We start from the raw sequence: 21,397 nt of genomic DNA, 5'->3' as shown, positions 1-21,397 counted from the left end.
CTAAAGCTAAACCTGGATAGCTAAAGCTAAACCTGCAGAGTTGGATAGCTAAAGTTAAAGATAATCCTGAAGAGCTTAAGCTTAAACTGGAGGGATAAAGCTAAACATAAACTTAGAGCTAAAACTGGAAGGCTAAAGCTAACCATTGATAGCTGAAGTTAAAGCTAAACCTGGAGAGCTAAAGCTGAACATGGATAGCAGAAGTTAAAGCTAAACCTGGAAAGCTAAAGCTGAACATGGATAGCTAAAGTTAAAGCTAAACCTGGAGAGCTTAAGCTTAACGTGGAGAACTAAATCTGAACATGATAGCTTAAGTTAAAGCTAAACCGCGAGATCTAAGGCTAACCATGGATAGCAGAAGTTAAAGCTAAACCTTGAGAGTTAAAGATAAACCTGGAAAGCTAAAGCTGAACATGGATAGTTAAATCTAAATATGGAGAACTAAAACTGAATATGGATAGTTGGAGTTGAAGCCTAACCTAGAAAGTTAAAGCTAATTATGGATAGCTGGAGGGTTAAAGCCAAATCTGGTTAGCTAAAGCTAAACCAGAAGCGCTAAAGCTAAAGCATGATAGCTTAAGATAAGGCTAAACCTACCTACGCAAAATGCTTCAATTAATACCTTAGTTTTGTATTAAAACAAAAAGTCAATATTTTAAAATATTGTTTTTCGTGAGCTTTAGGAAAGAAGTTCAAGCAATATTAACTTCTCAAATCTGTTTTTCACCTTGAAACAATCTACACAGTCAGACCGTTATATAAACAATAACTTTATTTGTTCTTTATTTTCAACAAACAGAAGACACAGCAGTGACGAGCAGCAAAAAGCCAAATCAAATGGCGAAACCAGTTTAAAGATAAAATGCTAACAATAAAAATAAGAAGAAAGAATGTAAACAGTTCTTTTCCATCACATTATCAAATACAGTCTTATTCGTTTAGACGAGAACAACCCTTGATGCATCCTTCATTCTGATTGGTCGACCCCTGAACCAACACTGTTCCTGATTGGCTTAGAATGATATCAGACAATTCACATTTTTATTTAATGAGAAAAGATAAATACAGTTCATGCAAGTACGTAAAACCCTGTGATCAAAACAACATAAACATAAATACGTAAATATATATATATATATTAAACCGTTTCATCCCCCCACAGTCTGTAAATCAGTGGAGTAAATCATCTCTCCCTCCACAGTAAACAGAAACACTCTCACAGAGAGTAAATTCATCTACAGGAACAAAAGCATCGACTCACAATACTGAGATTCTCCACTGGAGATCACCTGATTATTGAATTGTTATTATATATATAAATAACACATCGGCCAATACCTGATCTCTCTCAAACCTGCCAATAACAGAGTGAACTGAATTTAACCCATAATCATTAATTACAACCACCATACAGATAAACATATGTGATGTATGAAAACGCTGTTATATATCCTGATATTAATATAAAACCTGACAAATTAAAAACGTATATTTTCAGCACTTGGCTTTGGCTGCACTCATTTCTCCCTGGATGTGAAGTAGTTTGGCGTGAGGTTCACTGTGGACCTCTGCCTCACTCTGCCTCACTTAATCTCAATGTAACTCGCTCTACCTCAGATTACCTCTCTATACTCTTACTCTACCTCACTCTGCCTCACCATACCCACATTCTACCTCACTCTGCCCAATTCTAAATCGCTCTACCTCATTTTTACCTCACTCTGCCTTTCTCTATCCTCACTCTAAGTCTCTTTACCTCATGTTACCTCTATCTACTCTTACTCTACCTCAACCTGCCTTGCTGTACACTTCACTCTGCCTCACTATACCCTCTCTCTACCTAGCTCTACCTCACTCTGCCTCTGCCTGCATGTTAAATCACTCTGGCTCACTATACCCTCGCCCGACCTCACTCTATCCTCTCTCTACCTCAGAGTGGCTCCATCGACCTCATTCTGCTTCACTTTACCTCACTCTACCTCTACCTCATGTTACCTCTATCTTCTCTCACTTTACCTAAATCTGCCTCTACCTCACCCTGCCTCTCTCTGCCTCGCTTTATCACACTCTGCCTTATTGTATCTCATTCTACCACACATTACCACACTATTTACTTTCACTCTACTTCAATCTGTCTCGCTCTACCTCACTTTATCTCACTGTAATTTACTCTACCTCACATTTCCTCTATCTACTCTACCTCTACCTCATTCTGCCTTGCTCTACCTCACTCTGCCCCACTATACCCTCTGTCTACTTCACTCTGCCTCACTCTACCTCACATAACCTCTATCTACTCTCACTCTACCTCATTCTGCCTCACGATACCCTCTCTCTACTTCCATCTGCCTCATTCTAAATCACTCTGCCTCACTCTATCACACGTTACCTCTATCTACTATCACTCTACCTCATTCTGCCTTGCTCTACCTCACTCTATCCTCTCTCTACCTCAGAGTGGCTCCATTTACCTCACGCTTCCTCTTGTGCTAACTCACTCTACCGTACTCCACCTCCCTCTAGTTAACTCTTCCTCCAAGACACTTTATCTAACTCTACATCACTATATCTCACTCTCACTAGTGGCTCATTCTATCTCGATCTGCCTCAGTCTACCTCACTCTGCCTCCAGCCTCGTCACATCACGTGATCATTATCTGCAGTGTAAAGAGCTCCCTCTGTTGATGCATGAGGGTAATGCAGTTTGAGTTCACTGTTATACACGGTGTTATCACAGCTTTTTTGACGTGTTAATGATGAAAACTCGAGAATATCGAGATAACAATAAAATATGATTTGTTGTACAGCCCAGTATGAAACCCCAGATCTGTGAAATGATCTGTGCAAAAGTCCGACAGTAAAGAGTGGATGAATCGAACCAGGTGCCAGGTGTGGGTATATATAAAAATATTCAAAACTGAGTGGATTTAACATCACAGAAGTCCTTATACTGTATGTACATCACAGCATCTACAATGCAGGAGGTGTTGTGAGAAGGAGAAAGTGAAAAATGAGTATAAAATCCATATTATACCAACGTCCTGTTTGGAAAATGTGAGCGAGCAAGATCTTTGAAGTCTTTGAAAAATGTAAGAAGTGTTGTACCTGCTGTGGCTTCAGGATCACGTTGGGTTATAATCCATTTACCATGTTCACATCTGCTGTATGGTTTGTATCATAAAAAACTTTTGGATAAAATGAGGGAAATCTTAATCCAGATGGATCAGAGTGATGAAAACGGGAGTCAAATGTCCAGAACGTACAGAACATCCAGGAAAAGGCAGGAGGAGAACGGTATCCTTGGAATGAAGTGTTGAGGCACTTAGTTAAACAGGTATTCCACTCTTCACCACTGCAGGGTGGGATGGTTTTGAGGTTCTGAGGAGCTGAAGGTCCTAGTGGCTTTCCTGTGCAGAAATGTTAGGAAAGAGATTTGCAGATTTGGAATGCTCATAGGTATGGAACACATACAAACCAGGCTCAGCCAATCAGTGAAAGGACTTTGAAAAATAGGGATCCACTGATTGGTTCCACACTTGCTGCACCTATGTGGGTCTTTATATTTCCAGGATAAGAAATAATTTTGTGTGAGTGTTCACTGTGGGCATCTACCTCACTCTATAATATTCTACCTCACTCTGCTTTATTCTATCAAACTCTACCTCACTCTGCCTCACTCTATCAAACGCTACTCTTATTCTATCTTACTCTACCTTCATTTTATCATACTCTACCGTCAATCTATCATAATCTACCTTTACTCTGCCTCTCTCTTACTCACCCCACCTTTGCTCTACCTCACTCTATCATACTCTACCTCACTGCACCATACTCTGCCACACTCTATCATTCTCTACCTCACTCTACCTCACTCTATCATACTCTACCTCACTCTATCATACTCTACCTCACTTTATCATACTCTACCTCACTCTATCATACTCTACCTCACTCTATCATACTCTACCTCACTGCACCATACTCTGCCACACTCTATCATTCTCTACCTCACTCTATCATTCTCTACCTCACTCTACCTCACTCTATCATACTCTACCTCACTCTATCATACTCTACCTCACTTTATCATACTCTACCTCACTCTATCATACTCTATCTCACTCTATCATTCTCTAGCTCACTCTATTATACTCTACCTTACTCTATCATACTCTACCTCACTCCATCATACTCTACCACACTCTATCCTCACTCCGTTATGCTCTACCTCACTCTACCATACTCTACCACACTCTATCCTCACTCCATTATGCTCTATCTCACTCTATCATACTCTACCACACTCTATCCTCACTCCATTATGCTCTACCTCACTCTACCATACTCTACCATACTCTATCCTCACTCCATTATGCTCTATCTCACTCTATCATACTCTACCTCACTCTATCATACTCTACCTCACTCTACCATACTCTACCACACTCTATCCTCACTCCATTATGCTCTATCTCACTCTATCATACTCTACCACACTCTATCCTCACTCCATTATGCTCTACCTCACTCTACCATACTCTACCACACTCTATCCTCACTCCATTATGCTCTATCTCACTCTATCATACTCTACCTCACTCTATCATACTCTACCTCACTCTACCATACTCTACAACACTCTATCCTCACTCCATTATGCTCTACCTCACTCTACCATACTCTACCACACTCTATCCTCACTCCATTATGCTCTATCTCACTCTATCATACTCTGCCTCACTCTATCATACTCTACCTCACTCTACCATACTCTACCACACTCTATCCTCACTCCATTATGCTCTATCTCACTCTATCATACTCTACCTCACTCTACCATACTGTACCACACTCTATCCTCACTCCATTATGCTCTACCTCACTCTATCATATGCTACTCTTACTCTATCATACTCTACCTCACTCTACCATACTTTACCACACTCTATCCTCACTCTATTATGCTCTCCCTCACTCTATCATACTTTAAATCGAGGTGAGGTAGAAGGAGGCAGAAGAATATAGAGGGAGGTAATGTTCCATAATCTATATTGCTCTGCATCTCCCTCTACCTCACTCCATCTTCGCTCTACATCACTATCATACTCTACTTCACTCTATCTTACCCTATCATACTCCATCTCACTCTACCTTTACCCTACCTCACTCTATCATACTCTACCTCACTCTACCTTCAATCTACCATTCTCCACCTCACTACCTTCACTCTTCCTCACTCTATCATGCGCTACCTCACTCTACCTCAATGGACCCTCACTCTATTATACCCTACCTCACTCTACCCCTACACTATCATACTCTACCTTCACTCTACCTCACTCTATCATACTCCACCACACTCCAACTTCCCTCTACCTCACTCTATTATACTCTACCTTACTCTACATCACTCTATCATCCACCTTGCTCTACAATACTATGCCTCACTATACCCTCATGCTATACTAATCCACCTTACTCTATACCTCTGTCTCACTCTATCTCAATATACCTTCACTATGCCTCGCTCTGTCTCACTCTACCTCATCTCAGCCTCACTCTACCTTGCTATACTTTGTTCTACCTTGCTCTGTTTCACTCTACCTTCCTCTAACTCACTCTTCCTTGCTTCCTTGCTTTGTGGGAGGTTGGGAGGCTGTGTTGCTTGGGCTTTTTGTTTTTATTTATTGGTTTATTTGTGTTTATTTAAGGATTATTTTATTATTTAGCAAATGGAAGAAGAAATTGTAACCAGTTGTGAAGAAAGGTACGGCATGGCTGTATTAACCATCTGTTCCTGCAGTGGAAAACTGGCCGATTGGCCAGGTTGGGTTTGTCCATTTCGGTGCGTACGTGAATGTGTGATAGGAAAGGATGGAGGGTTAAGGTGCTGGTTGAAGAATCAGGCTCTGTTGAATACGTAGACCGGGATGTTAGACTACAGTGTTCCTCTGCCGGTATGGAGGTGGTGGAAGAACTTGGCCGGGCTTCATGGCCTCCAGCTCGGACAGGTACTCCGGGTTGTCGACCACGGTGGAGCGTACGCGGCCGTTCTGCTTGTAGAGGGTTTGTTTGTAGAGGCTGGTAGCGTTGCAGCTCTGAGACGAGTCTTTGAGAGGGTTCTCCTGGGAGGAGGCTTTGAGGGGGAGGCTGTGCTGCCAGTACTCGGGGTTGTCGAAGGTCTTCCAGTACTTCTTGCTGAGCATGATGGTTCCAGTTGGACCTGGTTGGGATACGCTGCCTGAGTGGGCGGGGTGACCTGGGAGACTGCTTTTACCAGAGACGAGGGACTTCGCCAGGTGGACCTGCTGATCCGCGAGGCTGGGTTGGAGCTGCTGGTTGAGGTGGCAGATCTGACTGGAATGGTGAGGAGAATGATGGCCTTGCTGGGATTTGCCGGGATGTTTAGTGTGGATGGTTTGGGCTAAGTGGGCGTGGCTGTGGCCGTTTTGACTCAACAGTCCACTTTGAGGAGGTTGGACTGGTGGAACTGCGAAGTGTACATGTGCTCCCTGGCTGTGGTGATGGACTCTCATGGATTGGGTGGTGGTGAGCGGCACGTGGCTGCTGGTGGATGTGCTGGTTGTGGTAGTTCCCATCTCCAGTGGGCTGGAAACTCCTCCCACTGAATTCTTCTTCAGTGCTGCTTGGTTGACGTTGGCTTTGTTGTGGAATGTGTTGAGGTAAAGGGGTTCGTTAAAATACGGCTCGTCAATCTTAGGGTGTCCATCAGGGGTACTGTGGTAACCTGGGTTGTCCAGCGCGTGAATTTCGCCGTTTGTTCGTCGAGTGACGAAGGGATTCTCCTCAACTGGATTCAGTCGATCTTCAGAAATTAAGAAAAAGAAAAAATGAACAGGTTTTATATAATCCAACTTGATACTTCTAATAGTACATGGTACTCTCATGTTGTCTCCTGACAGTTCCTCTTTTTTAAGCTGCAATTGATTCAAAAATAATTATTTAATTGTTTAATTTGTTCTTTTTTCTTAAGTTGAATCTGCACAATTTTCTGCTTCAAAATAAAAAAATAATTGAGTAACTTGGGGTTGGACACGCTGCTCCACTGTGTTCCAAGATAGCCATTATTATGCTGCATTCAATTTACCTCAGAAGTCAGATCATTTTACACTATTTCTTAACATTTCCAATGGTTTTCCAATAAACTTCCACTGGTTTATAGCAAATCAAACAAAAATATGTCCCACTTCATGACCCAGGTCATCATTGTAAGCATTTTAGTATACTAAAAAGAATGTATTACATGCCATCCATGTGTTGAGACAGTGAGACTTGATCTGTTTACAAAATAAATCTTTGAGAATATGTAAATATTGAATTATATACTATTACTAAAATTATATATAGTAATATTGTATTAATTAAGTAACTGTAATTAGGTAATATTGTATGCAGAAATTAAGTAAAGGTTACTAAAAGAAAGGATTGACTGTAGTTCAGTTCACTAATTTACCGAGTTGCTTAAGTTACTTAAATTTATCTGAAATTAAATTTACTTAAAAAAAGCAAATGCAGAAAATTGCGAAACCTTTTTAAAGTAAATTTTACTCATCATTTTGTCAGTGTGGTGTTGATACACTGTGTTATATCAAGTCCAAATCTTACAGCACTTCATGCTTCCCTCTGCTACTGACAACTTTTATGTAGATGCAGATTTCATTTTCCAGCAGGATTTGGCACACTGCCAAAAGTACCAATTGGTCTTATATAATATTAAAATGTTCTGAGACCCTGATTTTTGGGTTTGCATTGGCTATAAGCTTCATAATCATCAACAATAAAATAAATAAACGCTAAAAATAGATCACTCTGTGTTTAATACATCTATATAATATACGAGTTTCACATTTTGAACTGAATTACTGAAATAAATAACTTTTCAATCATACTCTCATCAGCTAGAGCAGGAGAACAGGATGGCGACGGTCTCCTTACCTGAGGAACTTTTATCTTTGCGGGGGGCCATGTATCCGTCCTTATCAGTGCCCCCCCTCTGTGTTATCTGTGGCAGGAACACGGTGGGGTTGGCGCTGTAGCGCTGAGCGCTAACGTCCTCCGCAAAGCCAGCGCCGCTCTGCATCTTCAGACTCCCATTACAGAGCTTCTCCTCCTGAGGGACCAGAGACCCCCGCTGGGTCCCTGCTGAGGTGGAGCTGGAGGAGGAGGCCAGGCGGGAATGGAGCCCAGAAACTTCCTGAGGGCTGAAAACCCCTTCATGATGACAGCACTGACCCTGATTACATAAAAAAAGAGAAAAAGAGAAAGGCTGTACGTTTTTTGGGGGGGGTGAACGGCTCTATTAGACTTTATAACCACATTCATTACATATAATAAAGCATTCATAAGCCATTCTATACATGCATGTGAATATTTATAAAGTACTTTAAACGTTTTTAAACAAAAAACAGCTCACATGTCATTCACTTATACAAGAGACCATAGCTAGACAATTAAAAACTAAAATTAATGTAAAAACAATGCAATGACACTTTTAAAATAGTATAAATATTGCTCATTAATAATCTAGACCCACAATGAATGTCTGTCACTATACTTGGATATGTATAACCACGTATATGATGCCTTATGAATGCATTATAATCTGTAATGTGTATGTTTATAGAGTCGTATAGAGATGAAATTCATAGAAAGTGTTTCCAGGTTAACCTTCTTATTAATCCTGTGTTTATAATGCATTATATAGCACACATAGTACCTTGATGATCATCAAAAGCTGTATAATAATGCACTTAAAGCATTTAGAGGCATGTACAGATCACTTAAAAATGATGAGTTTCTTTTATCAAATTGAAAACCTCTGGAATATAATCTAGAGGAAGATGGATGATCACAAGCCATCAAACCACCAAACTGAACTACTTGAATTTTTGCACCAGGAGTAAAGCAGCATAAAGTTATCCAAAAGCAGTGTATAAGACTAGTGGAGGAGAACATGATGCCAAGATGCATGAAAACTGTGATTAAAAACCAACCAGGGTTATTCCACCAAATATTGATTTCTGAACTCAACTCAACAAAACTTGTTTTCTTTGTATTATTTGAGGTCTGAAAGCTCTGCATATTTTTTTTTATTTCAGCCATTTCTCATTTTCTGCAGTGTTCATTTTACTCAAACATTTCCAGAGCTGTAAATATATAATATATAAAATATATAATTTGTTTAAATGATGCTTCCCACCTCCATGAACTATTGGTGATTCAACTTAGATTTCCAATAAATGTAGTTAGTTGCACTATTATATCATTGTCTCTTCATCTATCAGTCTGGAAAAGGTTATAAAGTCATTTCTAAAGCTTTGGGAATCCAGAGAACCACAGTGATTCACTATTAATATTCACCAATGGAGAAAAAACATGGAACACTGGTGAACCTTCCCAGGAGTGACCGGCTGACTGAACAAAATTACTCCAAAAGGGCATGAACAACTCATCCGGGAGGGCCCAAACGAACCCAGAACCACTTATAAACATTTAAAGAACTGCAGGATCTCACTCGCCTCAGTTAAGATCAGTGTTAATGATTCAATAATAAGAAATAAGAGACTGGGTGAAAATGGTCTTCATGGGAGAATTCCAAGATAAAAAACACTGCTGATCAAAAACAACACAACGACCACATCATCCAGCCCTAAGCTTATAAAGGTACAAAACTTCTCGTACCTGTTTAGAGTCGGGTTGAGCTCGGGATGGGTGAGGTACCAGATACTCCTCAATGTCCATCAGGTCCCTCAGGTCGTCCTCGTCCTGAAGACTCTGGAAGAATTTGCTGTGGTTTGGACTGGGCAGCTTCATGCAGTCGTCCCCCTGAGACAAACACAGCCCAATTACTCTCTACCTGCGCACTGTGTGAGGACTACAGAGCGCAGGACACGTCGTTTATTATGCAGGAAGATAACAATGAGGACATTTATCTTGTCCCGTGCTCCTCTCTCACCTGGATGACGAGGTACCGCTGAGGGTCTCTGGCCATCCTGCAGAATTCTGCCACCAGCTCTTTAAACCTGGGTCTGCTGTCAGCATCGATCATCCAACCTTTACGGAGGAGACAGAACATGACAAGGTTATAATTCCAGCCAAAAACTCAATTTTTATGGTTCAGACATCAGTGATAGATGGGGTTAGACTCCAAACGCACTTCCAAACGACGTCTTTTTAAACAGAATCTCCAGCAGAAAAGCTTTTAAATTGTGGAAAGCAATAGTATTCTTGAGTGGAAGGGGACAAAATGTTTTAATAAATGGCATCAGTGCTTCTGTGATCATCCCTGTGAAGCCAAAAAAATATTTTTTTTCTATGGTGCTGCTAATGGTGCTTATACAAGAGCTACTGCAAACTCGGAGACATCAGTCGGTGTGTCTTTAGTATCATGAGGGCACAAACATCCGCCTTATGCAGCTCAAAATGCGCAAAAGGCATAAACTAATTATCTTAATTAATCATTGGTTTGTTTTAGGCGTAGCACGAAATGAAATAAACCAATCAGTGTTCCATAAGTCATTCCCTTTTAGAAGCAGGTGAGCTCTGACTTTGGCGCGTTCGTATCTTAACAGCGTGGCAATTTTATGTGTCTTAGCAGAAACAGATACTGAACTGCTCGTTCACACTGTGAAGATACTCCAGCAGCTCATTTAAGGGAACAGTAGTGTTGTTTTATTCTGTTTATTTTGGATGTAAAAGCTGGATTTGTGCAACGAGCACGACACTACTGCATGGATAGGATTGGGCGGCTGACTGTTGTCAGGGTTTTAATCGGTTAGTGGCGCACCTGTATTTCCCACCACCAAGATACAAAAACTCTAGATATTTACCTGAACCCACCTCACTTCCAGATCACCACGCCCAACAGTGGAGGTTTATTACTAAACTCAGATTAGCAATACTAGTTGGACGTAAAAGTTTCCCGATAGTGCTAGACTGACGAACCCTAAGTGTTCTGGTAAGCTAGGGTGCTATCAGCTAGCAGTTCCAGCCACGTAGTTTGTTTTAACATGGTAAACATGCAGACAACAGTCTGATATACTCACCTCTGAACGGTGAAAGAACTAGCTAGCGCTGAGGTTAGCAGCTAATGCTAATACTGCTCCAGCCTTAGTGCTGGAGAAACTTTGCTGAAAACTCACCCTTATAACCCTGTACTTCAGTGGAGTGGCTTTACTGCTCCTTAAAACCTGACTGGTAAAATTCATATATAAGCCAATATACCATTGATTTTGGGGAAAATTAAAGGATTTTAAGGGCACCATATAGTTTCACAACTTAACTTGTTGTGCAGGTGCTGCATCCTATCATATGGGATGTGTGACTCACATTTAACCATGACCATGTAGACGTCTATGGTGCAAATGGGCGGCTGAGGCAGACGTTCTCCTTTCTCCAGGATTTCCGGAATCTCGCAGGGAGGAATTCCATCATATGGCTTCCCTCCAAATGTCATCAACTCCCAGATGGTTACTCCTGATATGAGGATGAAATTCAACTAATTAGTTAATTAGTTCATATAATTTTCACATATTTATTATTTTATCCAAGCCAACATTTAGTGACCTGCTTAACTTACAAACTTACAGGTTAGCAACCTCACTGTTTGGGATTTGACCCCACAACTTTTCATCTGCTGGATTAACTCTCTTTCCATAATGTTAGTCACAAGGTTCTGGAATCTGAACCCACATCATTTTAACTGATAGATCATTTCTCTTAACAAAAGTTTGCCAATTATAAGGTTTTGGGATTTGAATCCACAAGCTTTTAGATGCTGGACTATCTATATTACCATATGGTTAGTCGCAAAAGCCTGGGATCAGAACCCACATTCTTCTCTTAACAAACGTTGCCAGTTACAAAGTTCTGGGATCTAAACCCAGAACCTTTAATCCACTGGATTATCCCTATTACCATAAGGTTGTTTTTAATTACCACCAAGTCTGAAAATCTGAACCCACAACCTTCTATGTGCTTTATCGCTTATTTTAAGAAACGTTTGCCAATTACAAATCTCTGGGATCTGAATCCACAACCTTCAATCAGCTGGATCACTGCTCTTAACAAAAGTTTGCCAATTACAAAATTCTGGGATATGAATTCACAAACTTTTAGATGCTGGATTATCTCTATTACCATAAATTTAGTCACAAAGTCCTAGGATCTGAACCCACAAACTTTTAGCTACTTGATCACTTATTTTAGTATTAGACTACCAGGCTCCCAGTCCTGGAATCTGAACCCACAACCTTCTGGTTGCTGGATCACTTTTACCTATTAAATTACAACCATCAGTAAACCATTAGGTTTGTCCAAGACACACACTTTATTATAGAAATCTCTTGGTAATGAGATGCTTTTTTTAATTTAAGTGTTCAGACTACTAAGTCAATTCCATGTTGTGCCAAAACAAGTGGGAATCAAGCTAAAGCTTAAGACCTAAAATTACTCACCATAGCTCCAGACGTCACTCTGGTGGGTGAACTTTCTGTAGTGAATGCACTCCAGTGCCATCCACTTAATGGCCATCTGCAAAAAAGACCAAGATCATACAGTTATCATATAGCATCATGCATATGAAGCTGGTCATTTTCCTGATAAAGCAATTTCAGATCCTAACCTTCCCTCCATCAGCGTTGTACTCTTTCTCATTAGTGTCCAGCAGGCGAGCCAAGCCGAAGTCAGTGATCTTGATGTGGTTGGGGGATTTGACCAAAACATTACGGGCTGCCAAGTCCCTGTGGACCAGCCGTCTCTCCTCCAAGTACATCATCCCCTGAAAAAGAGCAAATCATTCTATCAACACTTTGGTTACAAGATGGTAAAGGACTGAAAAAAAATGTTGTGGGTTTCATTCCCTTGGATCCTTTCAAAAGTTTCCTGGGATCGGATCACAATCTTCTACCTTCCAAAGTCCCCTATTTCTAGCTTCCTAGTCTTGGAATCTGAACCCACAACCTTCTAGCTGCTGGATAACATATCTTGCCATTAGTTTACCAACCTCTCAGTGCTAAAATTTAAATCTGCAACCTTCCAGCTGCTGAATCTTTTCTCTTGTCAATAGTTTATCAGCCTCCTAGGCTTGGAATCTGAACCCACAACCTTCTAGCTGCTGAATCTTTTCTCTTGCCAATAGTTTACCAGCCTCTGAGTCTTGGAATCTGAACCCACAACCTTCTAGCTGCTGGATCACTTCTCTTGCCATTAGTTTACCAGCCTCCTTGACTTGGAATTTGAACCGACAACCTTCTAGCTGCTGGATCACTTCTTCTGCCATTAGGTAACCAGACTCCCAGTCCTGGAATTTGAACCCACAACCTCATAGCTGCTAATTTCTTCTTCTGCCATTAAGTTACCAGCCCCCCAGTCTTGGGATATGAACACAACCTTCTAGTTGCTGGATCACTTCTCTTGCCATTAGTTTATGTGACTCCAAGTTTTGCAATCTGGATCCACAACTTTTTAGCTGCTGAATCACTTCTTATGCCATTAGTTTACCAGTCTTACAGTGCTGGAAATTTGAACCCACAACTTTTTAGTTGCTGAATCACTTATTTTGCCATAAGGTTATGAGCCTCCCGGTCTTGGTATTTAAACCCACAACCTTCTAGCTGATTGATCACTTATCTTACCATTAGTTTATCAGCCTCCCAGTCTTGGAATTTGAACTCACAACATTCTATCTGCTGAATTATTAATTACTTTTGACATTAGTTTACCAGCATCCCAGTCCAGAAATTTGAACCCACAACCGTTTAGCTGCTGGATCACATCTCTAGTATAAATGAATGCCATGTGAGCTGGATTTTGTATTAAAAAGTGCTCTGGTGACCCGGTATAATGCTTCTTTTGTCCAGTGTAGAAGTGGGAAGGTAGAAACGATAAAATTTTGGTTAAAATAAAGACATTTTTACACTAATAACAGTCTTTGCAATGTCCAATGTTACTTCACAACATGTGTAATAAAGCCCTGCTAAGTGCAGTTCAGCCACTAGTCTTAGAGTCTCTGTAAAAAATGGCCAAATCCACCGGAGATCCTATTTAAACCTATAGTTACTTACACACAGAGGTGTGTAGTCCAGGTCCAGAAATGAAAAATCCACTTTTTATTTTAACTAGTGTAAACAGAACTGTTCTAAACTGTTTTTACACCTACCTATCTCAATAGTACTTGCCTGGTGGTGTTGTTCCTCCATAAACAAATCCTAACCATTTGTTTCTTAGCTCTGAATTACTGGGTAAAGTATATAAACACTGATGTGTTATTCGCACAAATAACACAGGAATGAACTGCATGCTGTTTCTAGCACTGTTACTTAGCTCCTCCTATCTGACGAGACAGAGTCGCTGCCCGGCTTCAGCTCTGCCTGTGGGCGGTCCCGAGCCGTGGTGGGCAGGGCCATGAATACTAATTCACGGGTTGATGTAGATACGGTGCTTTTCCTGATCGACTCGTTTTTCTGAATATTTTCTTTTACTAGTTGCTGCAGATAATGGAGTTTGAGGAAGAATTTCATCATGTGCAGCATCATAAACAACTCAGAGAGACCTACTTTATTTCACAAACAACGAGAACAAGAGGATTTAGTGGAAGGAAAGCTTTAAACAAAAAATATATTTGTGAATCATCATGACTGAGTCATCATACTCATCATTGGGGTTGAAAAGGGTGGAGAGCAATGGAGTCAATGAACAGAGAAATATCAAACTTCCGTCATCAAGGTGCTGCAACTCTGCAATTTCAAGGTAATTAGGCAGCGAGGAAATAGATGTGTTAGCCAGCATGTTCATTACTTATGCTAACGAACACAGTCCTCCACAGCGAGCCGAGAGAACTAATGGGGACAGTGTGAAAAATCTCATTTTCATTTACTGGTCAGTGATCTATATCCTGCACACAGACCGAAAGAGAAAAAAGGACGAGGGTAAAGGAGAAGGTCTGCTCTGAGTGTTAAATAACCAGCTCAATTTAATCACTTTACTGATTAATAAACACAGATAAATATTTTATTCAGCAGCATCCAGTGGAGTAATTGTACAGAGCAAATTAAAATCCACAATTGAGCAAATTAAAATCTGAAACTGACCCAAAATTAATGGTTTGCAATGGGCGGTGGGTGGTCTGGAGACCCCAACAGGTCCCCAAATTTACAGCTCCAGTGCCAATGGAATGATATTTAATATATTTAATATGATTAATCTGAGCCGAGCAAAACTACAGCACTGAAGAAGAGGAAAATGGTCTTTTTTGGGCACAATACATTACTATTTTATTTTATCTACAAGAGATTTTCCTATAATAAAAAGATGCCCCTCATTTAATTTATCAACCTCAAACATAAGTACCAAAACACTTAATGAATTATTTATAGTAAATAATTGTTGTAGATTTATTTCGGTAACACTTTCTTTGAATGTCATCTCTATTAGACTTTATAACCACATTCATAACATATTATAATGCAATCATAAGGCATTATAAACATGGCTATAAATATTTATAAAAATGCATAACCCATTATAGCCATGTTTATTAAGCATTATGACTTGTGATCATTATAAGCTGTGCTTACAGTATATATGTTAAAATAGTGTATATATATCGTTAATAATCTAGTCCCACAATGAAAGTCAGGCACTTTACTTAGAGCGCACAACGACCTGTTATAATACATTATAATTAACTATAATTAATATTACGTTCAAGGCAAGAGTAATTTATCAGTGGTTAAAAATATATTTATAGGACTAGTGAGGGTGTGTTTTTTATAAGTCGGAAGCTGTTTTAGTCATGATACAGTCTGCAAGCTGGGACTGAGTTTCTTGGTATTGACGTATAACATGTTATAAACACAGCTATTAATGCGTTATAATCACAGTTCATGATGCATAAGAAACATGACATGGCTATGATGAATTATACTTTAATTATACTAATTTATTTATTTTTATAAATATGTATAGCCATGTTTATAATGCCTTATAAATGCATTATAATGTGTTATGAGTATGTTTATAGAGTCTTATAGAGATGACATTCATAGAAAGTGTCACCCTTATTTCTACTAGACTCATTTATTTAATAAGCACTATATTGTTTATATTGGTCACTAATTTATTGATAATAGATAAGGAATGACTTGCAGTTACTGAATCAATTACAGTGAATACAAAATCATTGATAATGGATACTGAATCATTTACAGTTTATACAGAATCATTTGTCACTGAATCAATATTTTAGCTAATAAAGAATCATTTACAGAAGTTATAGAATCATATATAGCATTCATGGTAGTTACTGAATCAATTACAGTAGATATAGATAATAGATACTGATTCGTTTATAGAGGATGAAGACTGAAAAATATATATTTTTTAACAGTTACTGAATCAATTACAGCAGATACACAATCAGTAATAATAGATAATTCATAATATATATATATATCAGAATCTTTGATAGAAGACACAGAATCATTCATTACAGATACTGATAGCAGATACTGAATCATGTCATGAATCATCTACAGCAGAATTGCTGAATCCTTGCTGCTGACGTTACTGATATACAATCATTTATAGTAGTTATTGAATCACTTTAAGTAGACACAGAATTATCTATAGTCATTATTCAATCATTTTTTTTTAGCATTTAAAGCAGTTGATGTATAATTTAAATCATTTTTTAGAATATACAGAATAATTAATAATTAATTTCTAAATCATTTATTCATTTAAACTTCAAAATAAGCCTATGATTTAAGCTAGTAACCAGGCAAAAAAATCATTTAACTGCACAAAACGTATTATTTGAAAGTTCTTACATATTGCTCATCTGCTGATTTGCCACGGACAGTAGGTACAGATCCCTCCCTCAGACGAAGTCTGCTGGCTAATTCACTGTGTACTGTTTGAGGTTCCGTTCAATTCACTTGATAGTCAACTTTTGCGAATGCTAAATCTGAAACTACGTATTAGCCATGTATCTTCACTATAAAACGATTACCGTGTTTTTACTGTGTTACCATGTTTTCCCTTGTGAAAAAGATGTATATTTACATATAATGAGTAATATATAATGTACTTAAGATTATATGCTATAATATTTAAAGTATATTTTTTCACTTTATACTTACATTTTTAGTTTCTTAATCAGTATTTCAGCATACCTTTAATTTTTTTCATTACTGGTGATGTACTTAATAAAAATATATACTTAGTATTATTTGACAAAACATTTACTTTCACTAAAAATGTCCTAGGAGCTGGTATTTCTGCAATATATTTTTTTAAACTTTTGTTAAAACTATACTTTAAAAGTAGTTTATTGTTAAAATAAATTAACTTTAACAGCTGTTGCTCACAATGATATATCCTGCTTTTGTTTTTGCCAGTTTATTGGTCACTCTTTAAAATGAATGTGATGTTAAATCTTTACTTTAATCACACTTTTAATATGTTTTTAATGTTCAGTTGGACACAGCTCACACAAATATACTTAAATTGTGTTAAAAAACAACATATGGCTGGTATATTCAGCTTAATGATGATGCTTTCCCTTGATTTAACCAAATTGAAAACCTCTGGAATATAATCAAGAGGAAGATGGATGATCTGAGTAAAGCAGCATAAAATTATCCAAAAGCAGTGTGTAAGACTGGTGGAGGAGAACATGATGCCAAGATGCATGAAAAAACTGTGATTAAAAACCAACCAGGGTTATTCCACCAAATATTGATTTCTGAACTCTTAAAACTTTATGAATATGAACTTGTTTTCTTTGCATTATTTAAGGCTCTGTTATCTTTATGTTGTTTGTAGTTTATAGAATAAAACAACAATGTTTATTTTACTCAAACATAAACCTATAAATACCAAAATCAGTAATAATTTTAAATACAAACACATATTTCAACATAACTAAGGTATACTTTTTTCACAAGGGTAAACTGAATGGTGATATTTGAGTTGAGGGGAAAACTACAGTATATAAACTTGGATTTCTTCTGCTGAAGCCCGTGTCCTGAATGGAATTATGGGAAACGTGGTCCTCAGCGATGTAAATCACGCAGTGCTGAAGCCGGACAGGCCATCTATTGTAGCTAATAGGTAAGAATCATTGCAGCTCGGGGGTACTTATGCGGCGACGACAGGAATGTGAATAAGTACGAGGGCCGAGACGAGAGCTGAGTCAAGCACATTGTGTCGGAGCGCGTTTAGGCCCGAACCTTTCCGGCGCCTCGGACAAATGTGGGAATTAATCAATAGAACAGACGGCCGGGGGAGAGAGGGAGACACCAGTTCATCCATCATCTCCCTGCTGCTGCCGGAGCCGGCGTTCCACATGGAGGACCCTCCCGGCACACAAACGGTGCAGGCCACGGATCGCCAGGCTCCGAGGACACCGGTCTCAATTCTGGACCATTTCACTTCAGCTAGAAATGACTGATGCTGACGCTTTCTGCCACACTGCCAGACCTGATACAGAACTTTTTAGCACTGTGTGGAAACGATGCTCTGACATGCCTTCAGTTACTGTATTTCACACTGTAAGCACATCGGATTATAAGGCGCACTTTTAATAAACATGTATTTTCTTGTCTATTTTCTTACATACGGCACTCTAGATTCTAAAGCAGGGGTGTCCAAACTGCGAGGTATTTTAGAAATAGAATGAAAGTTGGCCCACTGTTAAGCAGGTTTTTATAATGTGAGATTCAAAGTGCGCATTTCTAGCGAAGAAAAACAGGGCAAAAGAGTCTAAAAGCAGAGAGGGTGCGCAATTCTAGCGCAGAAAAACGGGCCAAAGAGTCTAAAAGAGGAGAGAGTGCGCAATTCTAGCGCAGAAAATTGGGCCAAAGAGTCTAAAAGCGGAGAAATGACTGATTCTGACGCTTTCTGCCATACTGCCAGACCTGATACAGAACTTTTTAGTGGCCAAAGAGTCTAAAAGCGGAGAGAGTGCGCATTTATAGCGCAGAAAAAATGGGCCAAAGAGTCTAAAAGCGGAGAGAGTGCGCATTTCTAGCGCAGAAAAACGGGCCAAAGAGTCTAAAAGCGAGGAGGGTGCGCATTTCTATAGCAGAAAAAAAACGGGTAAAAGAGTCTAAAAGCAGAGAGAGTGCGCATTTCTAGCGCAGAAAAACGCGCCAAAGAGTCTAAAAGTTGTCATAATAAAGGAGTTTAATATTAAGAGACATCATGAAATTAAACATCAATTTGAAAAATCTTAGTTTACACAACACTGTCAACATTGTGTAAATAAAATAATCAGGTAAAAAATATTATTTAAAGTGGTATATTTCATTATTTGTTTTATTAGAGAGTCTGTGGCCCGTGACTTCAAATATATTTCTCCTTCTGGCCCCCAACAAAAAAAGTTTGGACACCCCTGTTATAAAGCGTATTATTTGACACTAGTAAGGAACAGGGGTGTCCCCTTGTTTCCCTTCTAATTTAGAAAAGCTAAGCTAAGCTGAGTAAACAAAACCGTAATTCTTAAAACATTTTCCTTTAAAGTCAAACGAGTGCTGAAGGTTAATCTACACAGATTTCTCTCCTAAAAACTGTTTATTTTGGTGGGTAAAGCATTTCCGTTTATTTACAGTAAGCTTAGATTTACAGATGTACATTACTGCCGCGAGACACTGAGGAACCCTGAGTGATCTGGTAAGCGAGGGCGATATTAGATAGCAGGCCAACAATACTCACCTCTCAACGGCAAAAGAGCTAGCACTCATGCTAATGCTGCTCCAGCAGTGTTAGCCAGGGTTAGCAGCAGGCTAGAAGTGGGCGGAGCTTCTTCTGGCCATGGTGAACATAATAAGGCTTGTGTTGTGTACAGTAGTAAAGTTGTAAGTGGTATTAGTGAATATAGTAACTCTGTATTGTACTGCATTTGCCATATTGTTCCATCTTTTTTCCCATTTGGGGTTATAGAAAGTGTTTAATTTAACATCTCCTTTAATGTAATTTACAAACTGAACTATCTGAAGGTTTATTCTGAAAATCAGTTGTTTCCTCCTCTCTGACTCCAGGCACCGAGCCCCAGGTAATACACTTTAATGGCCGATCGCTCGGACTCCCACGAGTGCCATTGTGAGTGTATTTAAAACAGATTACTTCAGGGGCCTGAGCAGCCGATCAATACAGACGCTGATTACAGTAAAGCCTCTGGGTACCTGAACAGCATAATATTTACCCTCTTTGTCTTCTTAAGAGAGAGATTAGAAATCTATAGTGTGTTTAGCCCATCAATACCCAGGTTTTATTCAGGATAATACAACAGTGAAGAGGGGAATGTTAAACAAGGTTTTTTTTATTATTTATGCACAGAATACATAAAATATTAAGGACAGAATTATATATATATATATATATATTAATATTCTCAAGAATCCTCAAGTGCGGTTGCAAAGACCATCAAAAACATTATAATGATGGAACTGGCTCTCATCAGGACCACCCAGGAAAGAAAAATCATAAATTATCTCTTTAATATGGGGTTTTGTCCCACACCGTTGGTGGCAACACCTTGGTTGCTTAGTATTATATGGGGATTAATCCCACACTACTTGTGTGCCAACACCCCAGTTGCTGAGTATTATATGGGGGATTAGTCCCATATTACTTGTGTGCCAACACCCCGGTGGCTGAGTATAATATGGGGCTTAGTCCCACATCATTTATGTGCCAACACCCCGGTTGCTGAGTATAATATGGGGATTAGTCCCCACCCCGCTTGTGTGCCAACACCCCGGTTGCTGAGTATAATATGGGGGATTAGTCCCACACTACTTGTGCCAACACCCCAGTTGGGTTGCTGAGTATAATATGGGGTTTAGTCCCACATTGCTTGTGCTAACACCCCGGTTGCTGAGTATAATATGGGTCTTAGTCCCACACCATTTATGTGCCAACACCCCAGTTGCTGAGTATAATATGGGGCTTTTTTGTCCCACACCACTTGTGCCAATACCCCGGTTGCTGAGTATAATATGGGGTTTAGTCCCACATATCTTGTGCCAACACCCCAGTTGGGTTGCTGAGTATAGTATGGGGCTTAGTCCCACATCATTTGTGTGCCAACCCCCAAGTAGCTGAGTACAATATTGGAGATTAGTCCCACATAACTTGTGCCAACACCCCAGTTGGGTTGCTAAGTATAGTATGGGGATTAGTCCAACAAAACTTGTGTGCCAACACCTCAGTTGCTGAGTATTATATGGGGGATCAGTCCCATACTACTTGTGTGCCAACACCCCGGTGGCTGAGTATAATATGGGGCTTAGTCCCACACAACTTGTGTGCCAACACCCCAGTTGCTGAGTATAATATGGGGATTAGTCCCACACAACTAGTGCGACAAACC

At 39.4% G+C, this 21,397-nt stretch overlaps 1 protein-coding gene across 1 annotated transcript in view; it reads right to left on the bottom strand.

Moving 5' to 3' along the window:
• Positions 1-761: 761 nt before the first annotated feature.
• Positions 762-21,397, bottom strand: part of LOC125785907 (receptor tyrosine-protein kinase erbB-4-like) — a 253,364-nt gene continuing 232,728 nt past the window's right edge. Inside the window, exons 21-31 of the mRNA XM_049470118.1 lie at positions 12,644-12,799; positions 12,477-12,552; positions 11,350-11,496; positions 9,977-10,074; positions 9,703-9,846; positions 7,957-8,254; positions 4,757-6,826; positions 4,402-4,665; positions 4,028-4,330; positions 3,888-3,927; positions 762-3,612 (exon numbers count right to left, since the gene is read on the bottom strand). Coding sequence (XP_049326075.1) covers positions 5,934-6,826; positions 7,957-8,254; positions 9,703-9,846; positions 9,977-10,074; positions 11,350-11,496; positions 12,477-12,552; positions 12,644-12,799 — 1,812 coding nt within the window. The 3' untranslated portion in view covers positions 762-3,612; positions 3,888-3,927; positions 4,028-4,330; positions 4,402-4,665; positions 4,757-5,933. The remainder of the gene's footprint in view (positions 3,613-3,887; positions 3,928-4,027; positions 4,331-4,401; positions 4,666-4,756; positions 6,827-7,956; positions 8,255-9,702; positions 9,847-9,976; positions 10,075-11,349; positions 11,497-12,476; positions 12,553-12,643; positions 12,800-21,397) is intronic.

The sequence above is a fragment of the Astyanax mexicanus genome, chromosome 21 (assembly GCF_023375975.1).
Source record: "Astyanax mexicanus isolate ESR-SI-001 chromosome 21, AstMex3_surface, whole genome shotgun sequence".
In the NCBI taxonomy this organism is placed as follows: domain Eukaryota; kingdom Metazoa; phylum Chordata; class Actinopteri; order Characiformes; family Acestrorhamphidae; genus Astyanax; species Astyanax mexicanus.
The sequence above is the reverse complement of the archived record's forward strand: the minus strand, read 5'-3'. Positions and strand labels throughout refer to the sequence as shown.